Source organism: Sphaerodactylus townsendi, linkage group LG14 (genome assembly GCF_021028975.2).
Source record: "Sphaerodactylus townsendi isolate TG3544 linkage group LG14, MPM_Stown_v2.3, whole genome shotgun sequence".
Taxonomy (NCBI): domain Eukaryota; kingdom Metazoa; phylum Chordata; class Lepidosauria; order Squamata; family Sphaerodactylidae; genus Sphaerodactylus; species Sphaerodactylus townsendi.
Genome location: NC_059438.1, coordinates 20,239,170 through 20,258,735, shown reverse-complemented (window position 1 = coordinate 20,258,735; position 19,566 = coordinate 20,239,170). Strand labels below are relative to the sequence as shown.

At 47.8% G+C, this 19,566-nt stretch overlaps 1 protein-coding gene across 1 annotated transcript; it reads right to left on the bottom strand.

The window, feature by feature from the left end:
• Positions 1 to 7,561: 7,561 nt before the first annotated feature.
• Positions 7,562 to 14,097, bottom strand: NUDT19 (nudix hydrolase 19). The gene is made up of 3 exons (XM_048515994.1): positions 13,221 to 14,097; positions 10,581 to 10,788; positions 7,562 to 8,642 (listed from the first exon to the last, which is right to left on the bottom strand). The coding sequence occupies exons 1-3, from the start codon at positions 13,962 to 13,964 to the stop codon at positions 8,407 to 8,409; spliced, it is 1,188 nt and encodes a 395-aa protein (XP_048371951.1). The 5' UTR covers positions 13,965 to 14,097; the 3' UTR covers positions 7,562 to 8,406.
• Between the last annotated feature and the right edge of the window lie 5,469 nt (positions 14,098 to 19,566).

Below are 19,566 nucleotides of genomic sequence, written 5' to 3'. Positions count from 1 at the left end.
TTGGTCAGGGGATCGATAATATATTCCTAATATTAAACTGTCCTTCACACCTGGTATTGATATCCACAGTGATTCTGTAGGGGAACCAGCTCCCCTTGCATTGTCTATTTTATGTGATACTATGCTCTCTTTGATGTAAAGGGCAACTCCACCCCCAATGCGCCCTGTCCTATCCTTCCTATAGAGCCTGTAGCCTGGTATAACAGCATCCCACAGGTTCTCCTCATTCCACCATGTCTCTGTAATGCCCACTGTAGTCGACCCACGCGGTCAGCGTAAGAACGAGACGAGACGCGGAGATAACATCTGGTGGAGATCGCCAGCAGCGGGAGACCGGAGGTCCGTGTTCCTAGCGAGTCTCCTCCGGCCTGTCAGTTCCTGGCACCTTTATTGTTACTCTATCGGGGCGCAGTAGGGAGGGAGGACTGGGGAGTTCCGGGAGAGCTGGGAGGTCGGGAGGATCATCATGTGATGCATGATCTCATCTGGCTACGCGTATGGAGAGGGAGCGCGTGACGCCTGCCTGAGCCTAATCCTCACCTGGGGCAAGACCATTGTCCCTGGGCGCCTCGGGTGATTGAGCTTCAGACAGTTCATGACCCGCGGACTGGCATGGGGATGAGGGGAGTGGGGGGTGTTACGCGACACCGCAAGGCCGCGAGGTCCGCTGGCGCCCCAATCGTTTCTACTCACGGGTGCTGCTGGGTCAGCAGTGCATCACTACATCTCTCCTCCCCTTTTAAGCATTTCTTGGTGGTGCAAGGGGACCAAAATGCTAAGGGGCGATTTAAAGGGACGCTTTGTCTCCGCCTTATCTGGCTCAAGCTCAAGCTGACCAAGCTGCTTGTGTAACATTAGAACTTGGCTGCGGGGTAAGGGAAATTGAGGGCTTCTTTGCACACGTTAGCAGGCAATATTAGACAATAATATTGAACGTAAGCAAGATCCGATAACGCAGGGCACACAATTAAACCAATGCAGAGCTGTACAATAACACTAACCATCCTCTCCCCGCAGCCAGCTCCAGAGTGGCTGACCACCAATGGGGCATAAAACATCATAACTTCAGATTAGATACAACTTCTTGCAGCTCACATACTTTCATATGAATCAATTGGGAAATTTTATCAGAAAGATTAAAACAACACATATTATGTACTATTCTCACAACCTTGGTGATGTAATAACAATAAGTAATCAATAGCTGCACGATTGTCTAGGGTCGCTTTGATCGAAAGTTCCTGCTGCTCGGGAGGCCAGAGCCAGTCTGAGCAATGGAGGTAGAATTGATGGGTTTCATGCAAGGGCACAGGCCAGCCGGGCCAATAGTCTTGGTGTTACAGGAAACAAGTCCTGGGCTCCTACAAGGGAAGTTATGGGGACAGGCTCCTGGGCCTTTGGAGAGGGCTGCACCGGCCAAGCCCGACCAGGAGGGATCGAAGGCAGAGCGGAGCTGGGCGGGCGGCGGGCGTCCCGGCTCCTGGGGTGGAGCCTGGGGTAGCAGAGAGTCCCGCAGACAGACAGGCGGAAATGCAGCAATAACAAATAACATAACTTCAAAAAACTAGGGTATGGCAATAAATTCTAAACAACAAAACATGGCTAAACGCATACATAGGCTGGATGATATGGAAGGAAGGCAACCCGGTGGTTGCATAATTGTCCAAATGCATAATGCTCTTGCTGTTTGGACTACCAAAGCTAAGCAGAGCGCATGGACGCTAGGAGTCCATGGTAAAAGATTTCTCAAGAGCCGAGGGAGAGCTACTGGATAGTCTCTTAGCATTGCAGGTTCAGTGATTCTCACGAAAGCAAGGTTGTGGAGAGAAGGCGGTTGACCCAACAATTATTCAAGCCGGCTTGAAAACAGCTGGAGAGTTCCAAGGGTTAATCTATATCAGGAATGTTCCTGGTTGCAATTCCAAGTTTTCAGCCAGGGGCGGCAGAGAGGAGAGAGAGAATGGCGGCTGTAGATGAGGAGCAGCGACACTAAAGCTGCCAATCCTTTGAGCTTGCATAGCTGGGTCTCGGAATGGCAGCCTGGCTGCGACCTCCTCATGGAAGAATGGGTGTCCCTCCCATCTTGGCCCAGGCTGGAGGGTGATCGGCTCTCTCAACAGGGCTACGGGAAGGGGGTCGGATCCTTCCAGGGAGGCCCCGCCTCCATCTCCTCGGGATGGTGGCTGGCCTGGCATGGCGACAGCTGGACTCCTGTATAGAAGAGAAAACAAGCGACGTTTACCCCCCCCCAGGGTTTTTGGCGCGTGCATGGCTGAGCACTCCGCTCTTATAGATGATTAAATGGAAAGTCCGAGCCCCGAGTCTCTGAGTGGAAGCGGGCGGCAATTTTGATAGAGTAATAGGAGAAGAGTACTCTTGGATATGGTCTGCTGGATGAGACCTTGATTGGGTCAATAGGGGAATCTACTCCCCTTTTTTTCGGCTTTGTTTTGGCCAAGCTTTCAAGTAGGCTAGCAGAGTTGCCCTATTCTCGACAACGCATCACTTTGCAACATCTGGCTAAGGCGCAGAGATACAAGGCAGGTGGAATTGCCCAAGGGCTTAGGGAGAAGGGAGAGAAGTCAGTATCCAGGTCGGATGTTTGTTTGTAAACAATCCCAATCACCGCCTAAGGTGTGGGTTTTTTTTGCAAAGCAACTTGAAATAATTCTACAATTATAGTCATATCGTAATATAAGGCGCTCTTATAGGAAAAAGATATAGAGAAGAGATGCAAAGAAAACAGTTCCTGGGCTTGAGGTTTGATCACAGGAGCAAATTGAGAGGGTTTGCAAAACCCTTTATCAGAGATCCTCTAGATCTAGAGGTGGGTGCTGCCAGCCCATTAGGAAAGAGGGAGGGTGTGTAGAAAGGAAGGCAGGGGGGAAGGGTTTGGAAGTCAGCTCTCTACCTTCCCTCCGTAAGGGGACTTTGGCCGGTTTGAGCTCAAGCTTCCTACCTTCTTACAGCGGAGGCTGTGTAAGATAGGTGGTGGCTGAGAGACCCCTTGGCACTCAGTGACTAGCCAGGGAGCCCCTCAGCAGAGAAATGGGAGCATGAAAATGATTTTGGCTTCATATGTAAACTTGCGCCACCAATGTGGCAGTGTAGGCTCAGATGATCTAAGGAAAGGTTCTCAAGGAGAGGTTTGAAGAAAAGTTTTGAAGGTTTAAAACTAAGATGGAGGCGGCTTGAAGCAGGTCCCCAGGTCCCTGGGGAGCACGCACGAGCTGTGTCCCTGCTTACATGCGATGCTGTATCGGGCTTAAGCCTTTCTGCTGCATTGGCACACATAACTGTAGAAGGAGAAGTAACTTTAATTGGTATAATAATAAGAGCATAGCTTAGAAGTAAATGGAAAAATCCCTCTATGAGGGGAAAACCTTAGGGGTCTCTTTGAAAGGGGCAAGACATACAGAACATACATAGGCATATTAGAGCACATATAAAAGTAACGAGGAGGATTGCAACTCTTGATTTGAGATTTTGCTCTCTCTGAGGTGCTGACGATTTTGTTGCCACTGGGAGCTTTTGAGCTTAGGGCTTTGCACAGGCTCACAGAGGCTATGAGATCTTGGTTTGAACCTTACAGCTGGAGAGGGCCAAGGGGGCTTCTTCTTCACGGCGACTTTTGGCTTAAGGCCATTGTGCTGAAAGCATCTTCCCTTTCCATGCCTCATTGTCCTGTAGATTGGCTATGGGGCATTCTGGAGGAGGGCTCAAAACGGCAGTCCCTTCCGGCCAGCATTCCTTCTGCTGCAATTCAGTGACTGTGGACTCTGTAGAGATTTTGAAATGCGTGCCATTCTGGGGCACTGGCGGGAGGTAATGGTGACTTTGAAGCGAAGGCGAAGAAGCAGAGCAGGAAGTATAGACGAGGGGGAGCGAAAGCAATCGAGGATTTAGAAGATTAGCTGAACTTAGACGGACTCCGCGTGAGAGCATAGAGGCAGGGTGTTCCGTGAACTTGGCAGTTTCTGGTGGCAGGATGTTTGTCCATACTTGGATGTGGGATGGCTCCCTGGTGCATGTGGGTCGATGGACCCTTGGGATGATGAACAAACCTCTGTTCAGCTGGGCGAGGCTTTAAGGGGCAAGACCTGCCTACTGGTCTCCGTGGGGATGGGATCACTATACTGAGCTGGGAGAAATGGGCGATCTCTCATGGGGAGCTCCGGGAAGGGGGTTTGAGGTGCTGATCTTGGTTCTCGGCTGGGAGATGCCCGGCTGCTGGCTCTCCCCAGCGGCATTGGGAGCCTCGCCCCAGATCTTCCTGGGGTCAACTCGCCTCTGGGAGAGACCCTCCCTCCGGCCAGGGTTGTGGTGGCCTCCCTCGGGCTGGCAGCCTAAGCAATTCCTCCCGAAATGTCCTGGCTTGCCGCAATTAAAACACTTCGCCTCGGACCGCTCTCATGGCAGCCGGGAGAGGGCTGCTTACCAGGAAGGTTGGCTTGATGCCGGGCTAAAGACCCGCTATCCTGGCAAGCGCTTACGTCGGCCACGCCCGGGTTCCTTCCAGGGCCTGTGATCGGCTTATGCACTCCTCACGGAGTATGCGCTCTCTGGCATGCTTTAAGGAGTTCGCTCTGGGCCTCCCCGTTGTCAACTCAAGTTCTTGAGGGCCCTCCTGGAGCCTGTTCACAAACTCTGCATAGGCTCTTGAGGCTTCTGCCGGGTGCTAGAAAACTTTGGGTTGGCTGTCCCGGCATTGGCCAGATCTTTTCAAAAAACGCCTTCTTGTAGGCTTATTCTGTGGTATGCACTGCGGGCGGGTGGCCACCGCAGGACGATCTGGATTGTTGGGGGGTTACTGGAAGGCACGTCAAAGCTCGTGAAGCTGAGCTGTGGTTGTGTAGTTTGCGCCGCCGAGGCGGCTGCTCTGTTGTTGAAGCACTGGAAGGGAACCCCACTTTCCCAGACCACAAATTGCAGGGCCAGAAATAGAGCATGTAAAGGTGGTCTTCCAGTCGCCTGGAAACCATTAGGTGGTTCCTTGCGATGGCCTTCCAGCATGCCTCTCTCAATGTAGGGCTAGGTGACCTACGCCCTCCGTGATTGCTTTATGCGAGCTCTCAGTAAGGGATGTTATGGCAGCTTAGGGCGCAGAACTCGACAACTCGCCGGATGACGCTAACCTCCCCCCTCTGTATCTGTGAAGTGGACGGGGCACAAATGCAAGAATTCGGTATCAGCCTTCCTCATTGGTTTTCTTCTGCAGATCGCGGGCTACTACCGCTCTATGCAGAGAGTTTTTTGGAAACCCGCCATTACGTGGCGCTTCGACGGGAGGTGCAGTGGCTTCGGAAACAAGGCGAGCAGGAGGAAGCGGCTGGAGCCGCTGGAGAGTTCGAAATGGGTGAAGGAGCGAGGGGGCAGAAGGAGGACAGGCGCCCAATTTAGTGGATAGAGAAAATTCCGGGTTGGAAATTCAGCGCGTAAAGATCGAAGCAGGGCTGCCTACAGCAAGCGAGTCTATAGGTCTGCAGGCTGACATGCATAAACATTGTTCCCCACGCCAGTAAAGTAGCTGGCTATCGGGCGCTGCTGCAAGCTCTACGGTAGCGTAAGAGTGCTCCATGTTTTCCCCAGAAGTCCTTAAGATTCAAATGTCCCCCCCCAAGTACCATGGGACACTGAGCTTCAATCTCCTTGTATCCACTCTTGGCGCAGCTCCCTCTTTACCGGGACCTCTGCCGCATTTCGCTAACGCTGAAGTTCGGCCAACGGCTTGTCATAAGTTCTAAGCTTTTGCAAGCTCCTATACCACCGGGTGTTCCGGCCGGACGAGAGTGTCCTAGGACTGCTGGGTATCCTTCTGGATGCGCCGATTCAGAGGACAGGCGAATAACGAACGTGGTCCCTGGATGCGCCATCCAGTGGACTTTCGTATCGCTGCCCTTCCCAGGCGCACGGTGAGCAGGGTGCGAGGTTCGGTGGATCTCCCGGTTTCGCACCAGCTTGTAGCTCGCACTCCACGCTGGTCAGCGAAGAACGAGATGAGACGCTGGAGATAACATCTGGTGGGAGATCGCCAGCAGCTGGAATCGGAGGTCCGTGGTTCCCAGCGAAATTCCTGCCTGCTGCTGTTCCTGGCACCTTTTATTGTTACCATCTATCGGGCGCGTAGGGAGGGAGGACTGGGGGGGAGTTCCTGGAGAGCGGGAGGTCGGGAGATCATCATGTGATGGCATGATCTCATCTGGCTAATGCTGCGCGGAGAGGAGAGCTGCGACGCTGCCTGAGCCTTCCATCCTCACCTGGGGCAAGACCATTGTCCCTGGCGCGGGTGATTGAGAGCCAGACAGTTCATGACCCGTGACTCATGGGGGGATGAGGAGTGGGGGTGCGATGCGACCGGCAAGGCCGCAGGTCCGTTGGCGTCCCAACGTTCTACTACGGTGCTGCTGGGTCAGCAGTGCATCACTACAGCCCACTATATCAAAGTCCTCCTTCAAAACTCTGTACTCTAGCTCCCCCATTTTAGGTCGAATGCTTCTACTATTAGCATAGAGACACCTGTATACCCTGTCTCTGTCCTTAACCTGGGATTTATGTGCTTTACCCTCAAGTCTTTTGTAGACACTATCCCTTGTCACATGCACATTTGCTATGTTCCTCGCTTTGTATGTGGTTGATTTAGAAAACTCCTCCCTCTCTGTCTGCATCCCCATAGATAATACTGTATCTTCAACCTAAGTCACCTCAGCTCCTGTCGGCTTTCCCCCAGTGATCAGTTTAAAAGCTGTTCTGCCACCTTTTTAATGTTGAGCGCCAGCAGCCTGGTTCCTCTTTGGTTAAGATGAAGCCCGTCCCGTTTGTACAGGCCTACCTTGTCCCAAAAGGTTCCCCAGTTCCTGACAAATCTGAAACCCTCTGCCTTACACCACCTTCTCATCCACGCATTGAGACCCTGTATCTCTGCTTGCCTAGCTCGCCCTGCGCGTGGAACGGGTAGCATTTCTGAGAATGCCACCTTGGAGTGCCACCTTAAAAATAATTATATACAATGCCAACATATATACCAGTGAGATACACAGTTTAGAGTGTCACACCAGGATCTGGGAGACCCAGGTTCAAATCTCCACTCTGCCATTGCTAAGTGACAGCCTCATCCAAATTGGAAGTGGGTGTGTGTGTGAATCCACCTGTGGGAGTAGCGTGGCACCAGCAGATTTGCCCTCCCCAGGGCACTTGCCCCAGTGGAAGGGCGATTCCGCAGGTGTGCAGACACTGCAGTCCAAGTCCCCGGTGCTGGAACGCTGTGCCAGCATTCCTTCCACTGCCAGAGTAGCAGGGGCGGGCTGTGGGAGGAGCCAATGTTAGTCAGTTTCCTCCTGGCTGTTAGCCACATTATGCCAGCCAAAAGGCAGTGTAAGTCTATTAAGTCCAAATCTTGGTGATAGGGAGGCTTTTTTGCTTTTCAAGGCTCCCCTTGCCGCCAGGAAGTCTCTATGGAAGCGGTGAGCCAGCTGCCTGGTCCTTTGGTGGGGGTGTATCGCTCTCATAGCCTAACCTACCTCACAGGGGTTTTTGTGAGGATAAAATGGAGAAGAGAACAATGTAAACTGTTGTGGATCTTTATTTGGGACACTTGAGGTATACATGGAATCAACATATACACTAACAATTTGAAAGGCAAACTGAAAAAAGCAACATTTTGAGATTTTTCGGATGGATGCAAATAATGTTGGTGAATATATTTATCTTTAAGACAAATTTTTAGCAAAACGGGTAACTTGAATGCACAACTGACATTTCAAACTGAAAATCCCATCATTTGTCCCATGAAATATTGACAGCACTAATGTGTTAATGCACCCATAAAGTACCTTCCAGAAGTACAGCTTGTGACCTGGGAATAATTAATAATAACTTGAAGGATTGTAGTATGTATCTACAATCCTAAGCACCGTTATTTGGAGGCAGTTCAATGGGATTTACTATTTAAAAAAACAGGGAGTCTACATTTTTAATGAGGAAAATGGAATTGTTCCAGGATGGTGAGCTGCATCAATACTGAAGGTCTTCAGCTCAACCAGCAATTGACAAATGGCTATAGCTGGTCATGATCCAATACTGTCCGACAGGCTCATCAGTGTCCCAAATTCATAAATGTGTAGATTAAGGCCAAGTACTTAGTAGACAGATGTCCCTATTGCAGAACTGGCACAATTGCAAAGACATCCAGAGAGAAATAATTACTCAGACTGAAGCCTTATATCACTGATATCAGGCCTGAGGTATATCAAGTGGCATAAGAATATTTTAATTACCACTGCTCTCAAAACATACGTTCTCTGGCAAGATCTGAACCTCTCTGGGACAGTCTATTCGGCAACTCTCATGTACCAGTTTAAAATAAAGAATACGTAACCTATTTTAGAAATGGCAATGGCAAAAAGAAGACTACAATTTGCTACTGCAATCTGTACTGTTTCCCATTTTAGAGTCCAGTGGCAACGGATTGATGTGTTTATATTTGGATGGGATATTCACATGAATTGCAATTTTATTAAGGTCTTGTATCACTACGCGGTGAAGCCTAATGGCCTCTTTCAAGACATCTTCAGTCTTTTTATTTGTGGACAACGTCAGCTTTCTTTCTCCAGTAAAATCTGGATCTTCGGGATATAGTTCATCACCTATAAAATACAACGCATTACTTTTAAATTAAACAGCAAAGGAAAAAACTCAACCAGAAAGTACATGGAGCTTCAAAGGTTCAGCTGGAAACTATACAATCTATAACAAAATAATGGCATTTAATATATGTTTTATAAGTTTGTTAAAATCACAGGACCTGGAATAAAGGTGACATATTTTTAAAAACATCAGTTTAAACTGTTACAGAGATCTCAAACAAAATTGATGATTGTCTCATTATAAATGACCAATACAGGACCATATGCATTTTGGCTCTTCCCCCCTCCACCCCCTTTAAGATTTTCTATTCTCAGATAAAAATACCTTGCCAGGTTTATTTCCAAATGTGTCTTTAATAATCCTGTTTTATATTTATGGCCACTGAGGAAGGCCCAAAAGACTAAAATGAGTATGCTCTTATATTAGTCATAGAATATAATCTACATTGTTTGAGATCTTTGTATAGGTTACACTGATTTTTTTATATGCAGCCTATATTCCAGGGCGAGTGTTTTTAATAAACATATTGTGTAGTCTATATAGCAGACTTTTTAATTTTCAGCTCATCTTTTGAGGCTCCCTTTACTTTTAAATCGTACATTTCAGTGATCTACATTTTAAGTATATCAAGCACTTTTTAAGCTGTCAAATACTAGTTGGTTTTAAAGTATTATCTTTCATAGAGATCTCTGGTTTCTCTAAATGATAGAAAGCAAGAATTCTAGGATTTCAGTACCCTGGGCATCATCCTATCTATTTCAAGACTTGTATTAAAACACCAAATTAAAGATGGGAAACACTAGAGCCCACCTTTTAAATGCATGTATTATTGCTCAGCTTGATTTGTGGCGGTCACTACTAAAACTAGGCTTTCATTAACATATAGAAAAATGAATCCCAATTAAATGAAGTGTACGGTTATCCATGACATGCTGCAGGCGTAGTTACTCATTTTAGTTATCAGTTGCAACTATGGTTGCTAGCCTCCAGAGATCAATTCTTCTGGTGGAAATGGCATGTTTGGAGTGTGACCTTCTACTGCACTACATCTCTGCTGAGCTTCCTCTTCCCCCACGGACTCCACCCTCCAGAAATTTCTAAAATTGGAGTTTGCAATCCAAGTTGCAACCTGGGGATTAACACGAGATCATCCTATTCTGACAAAGCACAATTCTTCCCACCCCGTTTTTCCTATGACCAACTCTGGACTTTTCATCCTCTTGCTTATCCTTGCTGTGGAGTTTGTACCTCCAGCACAGTAGCTATTGGTGGAAGTGAAATTAGGGTAGATGAGGAAGACAGAAATGGGCAGAAGCTGCAGTTGCTGGATCCACTCTATGACATAATTTTTAAAAATATAGTTTCAATTGTTTTCAATCTATTATTGTTTCAATCACTTGCTTTCAGCAAGGCAACTTTGTTGGTAATGCCTTGCTTCTACAGCAAAAAAAAAAATACACTGCTAACTACAAGGAGCCCCACTGGTTTCAGGATTTGGCAGACAAACCATTAAATGTCTTCAGTTCCCTTTAGGAAGGACTGGCCATCATTTTGCCTAAACAAATATTTGCTAGAAACCCAGTTCAACTCAGTAATGAGCCAGAGGTCAATAGCATATCTACACAAAGATCCCAACAGTAACCCATGCTGGAAAATGTACCCTTCACTAGGAAATTACAAAATAAACCGTGGAAATCTGATGCAAGTAATATTCTAATAATATTCAATGGAACTTTGGAGCACCCTCCCCAAGGAGATTCGTGTGTCTGCCTCTGTCATCCTCTTCTGCCAGCATGTGAAGTCTTTGTTTGGCATAGCCCCAGCAAACTCTGATTGGCCTTCCTTCCTGGCTGTTTGTATTTTTACTACTCCTGCCAAAGAGTACAAAGTCCAGCCCCAAATGAACAGCTCACCCAAACCCTCTTTTCATCTTCTACCTGGTAATATTTGCATGAAGCCATCAGAAGCGATCAACAGAACAGGCATCCATCGTTCACATCCTTCTACAGCTCGCTCAAAGCCAAACCTATGCAAATCGCGAAGGGAAGGGAAGTTGCAGAGTCTGCACAATTCATAAAACTGAGGAGGTGGTATCCAGATGTCTTGAGACTTAAAAAGTTCAATGGCTTCCGAGGGCTTTGTCCACTGGGGAAAAAAAAGAAGAAGAACAAGCTAATCCTGTCGTTCTATAATTTCCCAAAGGAATACTTTGAAGTTTCTATTATTAGCCAGTCCTGCAACAACAATATAACTGCTTTTTGTTATAATCCTAGCATGTAAGGAGATGTTTGCCTTTTTCGCTGCATTTTGAACACAAACAGAAGAGCCTATGAGATACTTAAGAAACCACTGTGGTTTAGCAGCTGGAGGGCCAGATTGTGAGTAGGGGGACTCATGTTCTAGACCCACTGTCAATATGTTCACTTGGTGAGCCCAAGGCCAGTCATTCTCTCTCAGCTTAACCTACATTGCAGGGTTGTCGCACAAACAAAACAGGGGAAGGGAAAACCATGGATGATTAAAGGAAGGACATAATAAAAATGTAGCAATACATAAACCAACAGGGATAGCATGTGCAGACATGGGAACTGTGATTGGACAGATGGCTGGTGTACCACATTCTCCCACTCAGTTCTAAGATGCAGCAGTGAGGGTGATGGAAAGTGCTGTCAAGTTGCAACCAACTTAGGGTGACTCCTTGTGTTTTCAAGACATGAGATGAGGAGAGGTGGTTTGCCATTGCCTTCCTCTGCATAGCAATCTTGCTTAGTTTCTGAGCTCTGACAGGATCAAGCTGGCCTGGGCCAGCCAGATCAAGGCAGAATAATAATAATAGCTTCTTATGATGCAGTGTTCATGCTTCTCTAGGAACTGGTGCTGTTAGGGAATATACTATTCAGGAATCAAGATGTGATTGTTTCTTTAGGCTCTGTTATTCTGACATGGCTCAGTGGAAGAACATGGGCTCTGCATGAAAAAAAAAGCAGGATGAGTTCCAGGAGTTCATGTAGCTGGTGTTGGGAAAGATCTTCCATTGCCCAAGACTCTGGAGAACTACTTCCAGTTGGAGTAGACAACCCTGCACTAGTGGATCAAGTGGACAGCAACTGTGCCCTAGGTAAAAGCAACACATAGAAGAAGCAATAGCTGTAAGGTCCCATGAAGACTGTACCAATACCTTCCTTTGTCAGTTTTCTTGGATTTGGACAGGTGGTGGAGCTGTTGTAGTGTAAAGAAGTTTCAAGCAAACATATCTTTCTAGCAGAGACCAACACAACTACGCTGTGAGCTCAGACACTCGCTACTGATCAAGTGATGACTGATGCCTAGAATGACTAGAAAGTGGCATGAGCTTGTCAGCTCACGGCCCTCCTTTAGGAACGTTGGAGAGATCTGGAAGAAACACTAGGAAACACATCAAATGAAACTAATTGTAAAGGAAACGCATCAGGCACCATCATTCAGCCTGATGAAAAGTTTTTGTGAACAACCTGAAATGTTTCTCACTGCCTGGTGACAAATTCCAAAGGGGTAGCCATCTTAGTCTGTGACAGCAAAACAAGCTGTCTTGTGACACCTTGAAGACTAACAGGTTTCTTGAGGCCTCAGTAGCCCACATACCCTTCTAACAAAGGAAACACTTAACAAAGCAGGTCCAGGAAAGCTTGTGCTTTCACAAAGCAGCAATCGGAGAAAGGGAACCGGATTATGGAGTAAATCCAATGGAACTTGGTGGGTTTTTGAAATTCCTAAGTAGACATGCCTTGGCTTGTTTTATTCTGTCACTCTTGTGAAATGCCACCACAAGTCACTTCTGGCATTACTTCATGACTTTTCAGGAACCAAAGGGTGCAGGAAGCAAACCCCAACAGGTAGGAATGACCACATGAAGTTTTTATCCAGGCCTCTGCTTTGAGTTCTTCAAATTTCCAGGCTCTGTCCAGTCAAATCAGCTGAGGCCACCAGTCTCCTGAGCAGCCACAGGGTACCCTGGCCTACCTGTCTTGGAAAGAAGCTAAAGATGGGGAGCCATCAAAAGGGAAAGCAGGAACCCCCCTCCCACACTCTTGTCCTCTTCTGTGTGTAAAGTGCCACCAACTTACAGCTGACCTACACAACCCAGGAGGCTTTTCAAGACAACAGCCTTACAGAGGTAGTTGGCCATTGCCTTCCTCTGCACAACATCCTTGGTATTCCTTTGTGGCCTCCTATCCAAGCACTAGCCAGGGCCAACCCTGTTCAGCATGCAAGATGAGGCTAACCTGGGCCATCCAGATCAGGGCTTTTGCCCTCTTTCCAGGATCTGCGTGCAGCAACTGAGGAGTCCAGCTGGTTTGTACCACCAGAACAAGGCAGGAGCCCAGGACGGGCGGAGCATAATACAGACTATCACCATTGCTACAGACAAACATGTTTGTGGGTCAGAGGTTCTCTTCATGCAAGTTTTGCGCTAGAATAGATGAGTGCTTTAAGCCTTTGACAAGCAGCTGAGTGGAGGGAGCCCGCAAGTGCGGGGAGGGGAGTGTGCAGTTGTTGGGGGGGGGGGGACCTTTTCCTGACCCCCCCTCCCTTCTCACCTTGCAGGCCGTGACCTCGGCCTGGTCGTGCGAGGCGGGCGGCGGGCTCTGCCCGAGGCAGCAGAGGTAGAAGGCGGTGTCGAAGCGGCGGCCGCCTCGGCCCGCGGGGGTCAGCCAGTTGCTCCACTCGTGCAGCGCCCAAATGTTGGGCACGCAGCGCAGGTGCCGGCAGAGCTGCAAGAAGGCGCCCGGCTGCCGCTGCACCCGCCGCCGCCACTCGGCCAGCTCCGAGGCCGGCGGGAGGCGCTCGGCGGGCAGCAGGCGAGCCGGGCTGCCGTCGCAGGCCGGGCCGGGCCTCCCTCCCTCGGCGGCGGGCGCCAGCAAGAGGACGCCGGCCTCCTCGAAGGTCTCCCGGATGGCGCAGATGCGGAAAGCCACGTCCCCCGGCAAGGGCGAGCCGCCCAGCTCGGAGCGCTCGGTGGCGAAGAGCGGCGCCCGCGGACCCTTCACCGGGCCCAGCCCGCAGCGCGGCGGCGGCTCCGGCAGCAGCTGCAGCCACTCGGCCGAGAAGTCGGCCGCGTCCACCGTGCCGCCCGGGAAGACGTAGGCGCCGGGCATGAAACCGCTGCCAGCGCTTCGCCGCAGCAGCAGCAGCTCGTAGTCGAACGACGGCGGCGGCGAGGAGGAGGAGGAGGCCAAGGCGCCCGGCAGCCGAGCGGAAGCCCCGCCACACGCCGGGCCGACGCCGCCGGCCGCCAGAAGCACCGTGGCCGCCTCCCGCCAGTGCCGCAGCCGCGAGTTCATCCCGGCTAAGCCGCGGCCCTGCTGCCAGCCGTGGGGAGGGCGAGTGTGAGGCCTGGCGAGTGGCCGCCGCCTCGCCTCGCCTCGAGGCCGATCCCGCCTTCCCCACCCACTCAGCGCCGGCCTCGGTCGGGCTGTGAGGCAAACAGGCCGCGGGCAGGAGACGGAGGCGGCAGGTCCGTGCTGCGGGGAAAGCGAGGCGAGGAGCCAGAGAGCTGGCGTTCACACGGGAAGCGGGTTGACGCGAGAGAGGGGCCCGGGCGCAGCAGCTTCACAACTACACGCCCTCCTGGCCTTGGCAGCCAAAGTGCAAAAACGAGGCAGGGCAGCAGGCCTGTGAGCCCTCAGGTGGCCAGAGCTGAGCAAGACTGTCAACGTCGGATGTTTTGAAAGACGTTGATTCATAGGGCCGCCATGAACCCTAAGGCACCACACACGCACACAGCCACACACACGTAAAAAAGAAAGAGGTGCCGGGGTTCAGCTTCACAACTGTAGGCCCCCATGGATTTGACAGCAATGGTGGAGAGGTGACAGAGGTGCAAAGGCCTGCCATTGCCTTCCCTGTGGAATTGACCATCAGGGAGTACAGGGGCTCAGATTTACAGCTACAGGTCCACATGGATGTGACAACGAAGAGGTGTAAAAATGAGAGAGGTTGGGCTCAGATTTTGCAAATTGTACACAAGGAAAGAGTTGCTGGGGCTCAGGTTCACAGTGACAACTCCCATGTGTGTTTGACCGCAAAGGAATTAAAAAATATGAGCTCTGGGCTCAGATTCTTCATCTTGTATTTCACAGAAGGGGTAAAAAATTATAGCGGTGCTAAGGCTCTCATTCTGCGATTTGCACAGCCTTGTATATTTGAGGTTACTTAATTAGTTAATTTAAAACATTCCTATCCCACCTGTCCATGTGGTTCAAGGTCTTGTACAATAATAGTTTTTTAAAAAAATCTGTTAAAACAAAAAAATAAAATTGCAAACACCAAATCTCCCCTCCCTTAAAATATGGCTGCCCCTCAAAGCAAATTCTTGATAAAAATAGCAACTGAACAGATAAAAGAATCAGATGGACCTGAAATAACCACAACGCTACCCATCCCAATATAGCCCTTCCCAATATTAGCCTCTTACACAAGCTGTCCTTCTATTAATGACTGGAACACTATTTTAAGGTTGTGTATTGTGATTCAAGTTAGTCCCTTGTCTCATTAATATTGTTATAAATATTGTCATTACTAGATTTTGAATGGCAGCTGTAGGAGGCCGTATTTTAGAAGGAGAGCCCTAAATACAGCCTGGTAGAGATACAATCTCCATTCTCTCAGTTTGGAATCAGAACTAAATGCCAAATACTTCATTATCCATTATCTCCCCATGATCAGTGTATTGTTTAGACTAGCTGTAAACCACAATTTAATCCTTGTTTAGAATCCTGGCTACTGGGGGAAAAGTTGTTAATTTCACTTTTTGATGACACAGCTAGCTGGACTGAAAGTTCCTAAAGGCAGAAGTCTTCAATCTTGGCTTGGAGCACAATGCAAGGGCACACAAAACTGGACATTTGTTGACTGTATTTTGTAGATGCAATGTTTTGCTATTTATATGTCAGTGAACTGAAGCTGTTGATCACAGCATTTATCCTAATTTATCCACTGTGTACTTAGCTAAGGGAAAATCCTTTGAAACTCAGTTGAACTTGCTTCTGAATAAAATGGATTAGCATAAAATGCACTGATTGTGAATATGTAACTCTTCATGCAGAGACTTCCTTGGCATATATCCTAGTTGGAAATGTGAATGAGTAGGCTCTGATGTCTTGTAGGCATTTCAACTTTTAAGGTAACTTTTTTCCCCATTATTTGCAGGAGAGAAACTTTTATCCGTTCAAAGGGAGGGCTTCACCATTTGACTTTATGAGCTTTCCAGTTGTTATATTTCCCAGACTGGAGCAAGCAGTTTATATATAGTGAGAATTTCTCTTCTCTTCCACAAAGTACCAGTGACTATTTAGTAGTGAGGAGGCTTTTGCAGCCTCCCCACACCACCGGGAAGACCCTTTGAAAGTGGTGCAGTAATGCTTCTGCCGCACCCTGTTGCCTGACTCGTGGATGGGGCTGCCCATATTCCTTATGTCAAAACAAATTTTTTTTGACAGGCATAGATGATGACAGCTTGTTTTAATATGTTCAGTGAAATAGTGCTGTTCTAAAGTGGAGTTCCAACCTTCCAAGTCAATTTCTGTCTGTAAGCAGAAGCTGAGCAACAAAATTATTTTAGAAAATTGTCACAGTGACATATGAAGGCTTGAAGATAGAGAAAATGGCAGATCGTGATGCCATCTCTAAAGCATTTGGCACAAATCTTGTATTGTTTACTTCATGATAGCTTGAGTGGCATTTGAAATATTACAGCTTGAACTAAGCCTTATCTAGTTATCACATTCCATTATCTGTATCAAATTCATTGCTTTGTAGAGTATCAGACGAAAACGTGTTAGTATATATAAAAAGCTAACTATATATAAAAAGCTAACCATCCGTTTGTTGGTGACTCCCTAATGCCGAAACGGCTGGACGGATCGCCCCCAAATTTTCACATGACGTCCCTCCCTGTTGCGGGCAGGTAATTGGACCTTCAAATCGCCGAAAGTCCATACCTGAGCCAGGTAAAATGTCTTTTTCCTGGCACACCAGGCCATGAAGCTGACTATGTTTAACTGTCACCCTTAGAATGTTCGTGCAGCCTGTCTGTCTGTGGCCTGAGGGCTTGGTATGAGGGCTTAGAATGTTCGGTCAGATGGGCAGAGATGAGCAGTGAAAACAGTAAATAGGCAATACTGTTAGGTAATACGAGTGGAAGTGAAACACATACACACTTTGCCGTGTGAGACGTCAGGTGGGGTTCTCCCCCCACACACATGCAGGTAACTTTCACTCTCTGTGCCTCACCCACTACTACCACACAACACACATACTCTCATACACATCCAGCTCATCCTCACACCTCACTCTGCTCTCCCTCACATCCAACCACCACTTACCCACTTCCTCACCCATATTCGCCACAGCTCTCTTTTACTAAAAGCGAGCTGGAGTTTGCCTTTTTCTTCTAAGAAAATCCGCGGGGTGGGGCGAACCAACACTACTGCCTCTGCTTCTTTTGCACATGACCCTTTAAAAACCCAGGGAGCTGGCCTTGATCTGAGCGCCTTACCACCTTGCCTCTGCTGCCTGACTGGGATAGCCTCCTTGCCCCAGTTCTGCCTTACCCAAGCCAGGACTGTGCGTGTCAACCAGCCTAATGGACAGCTGTGACTGTGACTCTGGACAGTCTCCGCTGGAATGGAAAGGGTTACCTTATACTAAAAACCAAGCCAGCACCATATAATAATGTGAATTGAAAAGGGAAAGAGGGATTCCATTTGACCACCCCAAAAGAAGAAGAAGAAGAAGAGGAGTTTGGATTTATATCCCCCCTTTCTCTCCTGCAGGAGACTCAAAGGGGCTTGCAACCTCCTTGCCCTTCGCCCCTCACAACAAACACCTTGTGAGGTGGGTGGGGCTGAGAGAGCTCCGAAAATCTGTGACTATTCCAAGGTCACACAGCTGGTGTGTGTGGGAGTGCACAGGCTAATTTGAATTCCCCAGATAAGCCTCCACAACTGAAGCTGCAGAGCTGGAAATCAAACCCAGTTCCTCCAGATCAGAGTGCACCTGCTCTTAGCCACTATGCCACTGCTGCTCCCAAAAGGCTATGCTGGGGATCATTGTACCTGCATGGACATCTGTGTGTAATGAGAAGGACAATTGCCGCAGCAACGCGTGGCCAGGCCCCACTAGTTTTAAATAGTTCACATGGTTCTGAAACCAGCTATTGATATAGTGGATCAATTATGTAATTTTGAGATCATAGGGAAACCTTCTGTTGGGGTTCTGAGTTACCTGTCAGGACTATCTCATTTCTTTCCATAACCATCTTCCAGTGTTAAACCTTTCTGTGAACATCAGCTGTGAGAATTCAAAGTGATCTTCATGTTAATAATCTTGCAAGAGTTCAGCTGTACTACAGTAGAAAACAGTAGTCCTATAGCTGCGTGTTTGTTTACAGCAGACATCCTTTTTACTCTCTTAGGTAACATTCCTAAACATACATATTTGACAGCAAGTTTGATTGGTAATCTAATCCAGCATGTTTCAGATTGGATTGCCAAACTGTAGTTTTAAATCCTTGCATTAAGTTCAATATTAATCAGCATGACATTCCCCAAGGTTCATTATTGAAGGCAGGCTTGTTAACTTCCATCTCTGTCTAAACATGGTTGCTCAGAAATAAATTCCACTGACTTGGGAGGAGGTAACTTCCAAGGCAGTAGTCTTTCAGAGCAAAATGCAGTGGAAGTTTCTCTGTGTTAATTGAAGCTCACTCCTAGGTATGTGGGCAAAGCCTTGGTGTAATAAACTAGAAAATAATTAACCTAGTCCTTGAAGTGCCTAAAGCTGTTCTGAATATTCTGACTCACGCAGGTCTTATTTGTTTTGATGGAGGGTGCATTCCTTTCAAAGATCTGATGCTCCTCCACTCCCAGCATTTAAAAAAAACAACATTCCCAGCTAGGGTTGCTAACCTTCAGATGTTGGCTGGAGATCTCCAAGGACTGGAATTGATCTCCCAGTGATACAGATCAGTTGCCTTGGAGAAAGTGCCTGCTTTGGAAGGTGGGCTTTATTATATCCCATTGATGATGTCTCTCCCGCCCCTCAAACCCTGCCCTCCTCAAGCTCCACCCCCCAATCTCTAGGCATATCCCAACCCAGATCTGGCAACCCTATTCCCACCCGTTGCTGTAATGGCTTTAGCAGATACAATGCCTAAACCATAATAAATTCTAGGTTTTGAATGGCACCCATAAGCCGATCTTTTCCCTTGCGCTTTGAAAATACATGTGATGGCATTTCAGCAGGAAGTCTGTCTTCCTATTCTGTACCACCAATTTTAAGTCTTATCTGTTGCTATGATATTATTTAGATGCTTGCCCCATGCACAAATGCACACAAGATTTATAAAACACCCATTCAGTAATCCCAGTTGTACTGTGTGCTTATCACTGGCACTGACTGCTCACGTGTAGCCATTCTATTCCACCCAGACATCAGCTTGCATTAAAAGACTAACGTAATCGTATTGAGAGAAAGCATTTAGAGAGCTATAATCCAGCAGTCTTCCTGAATGACTTATATAATGAAAATCTGTGAAGGGTAAATATGTTGCCGAGGAGCTTTGCAAACACTTTTTAAATACAAATTATTATTCTGCTTTCTTTTTTTTTAAAGATCCCAGCTTTCTGGCTAAAAATGAGAAACTCTTGGATTTTGTTTGAAACTGTCTGTTGTTGTAGTTTCTCTGATTGTGTTATTTTGAATTTAACTCCAGAAACGGGAATGTTTTTGTCATTCTCCAATCCCTCCTCCTGGTTACGATGTGCCAGATCACAACATGAGCAAAAGCAGTTAAATATTTGTGCCTATTAGAATATTTGTTCCTTAGAGGGCTCCTATTTATATACATTTACATTGCAAGTTTTCCCTATAGTCTGCTTGGTT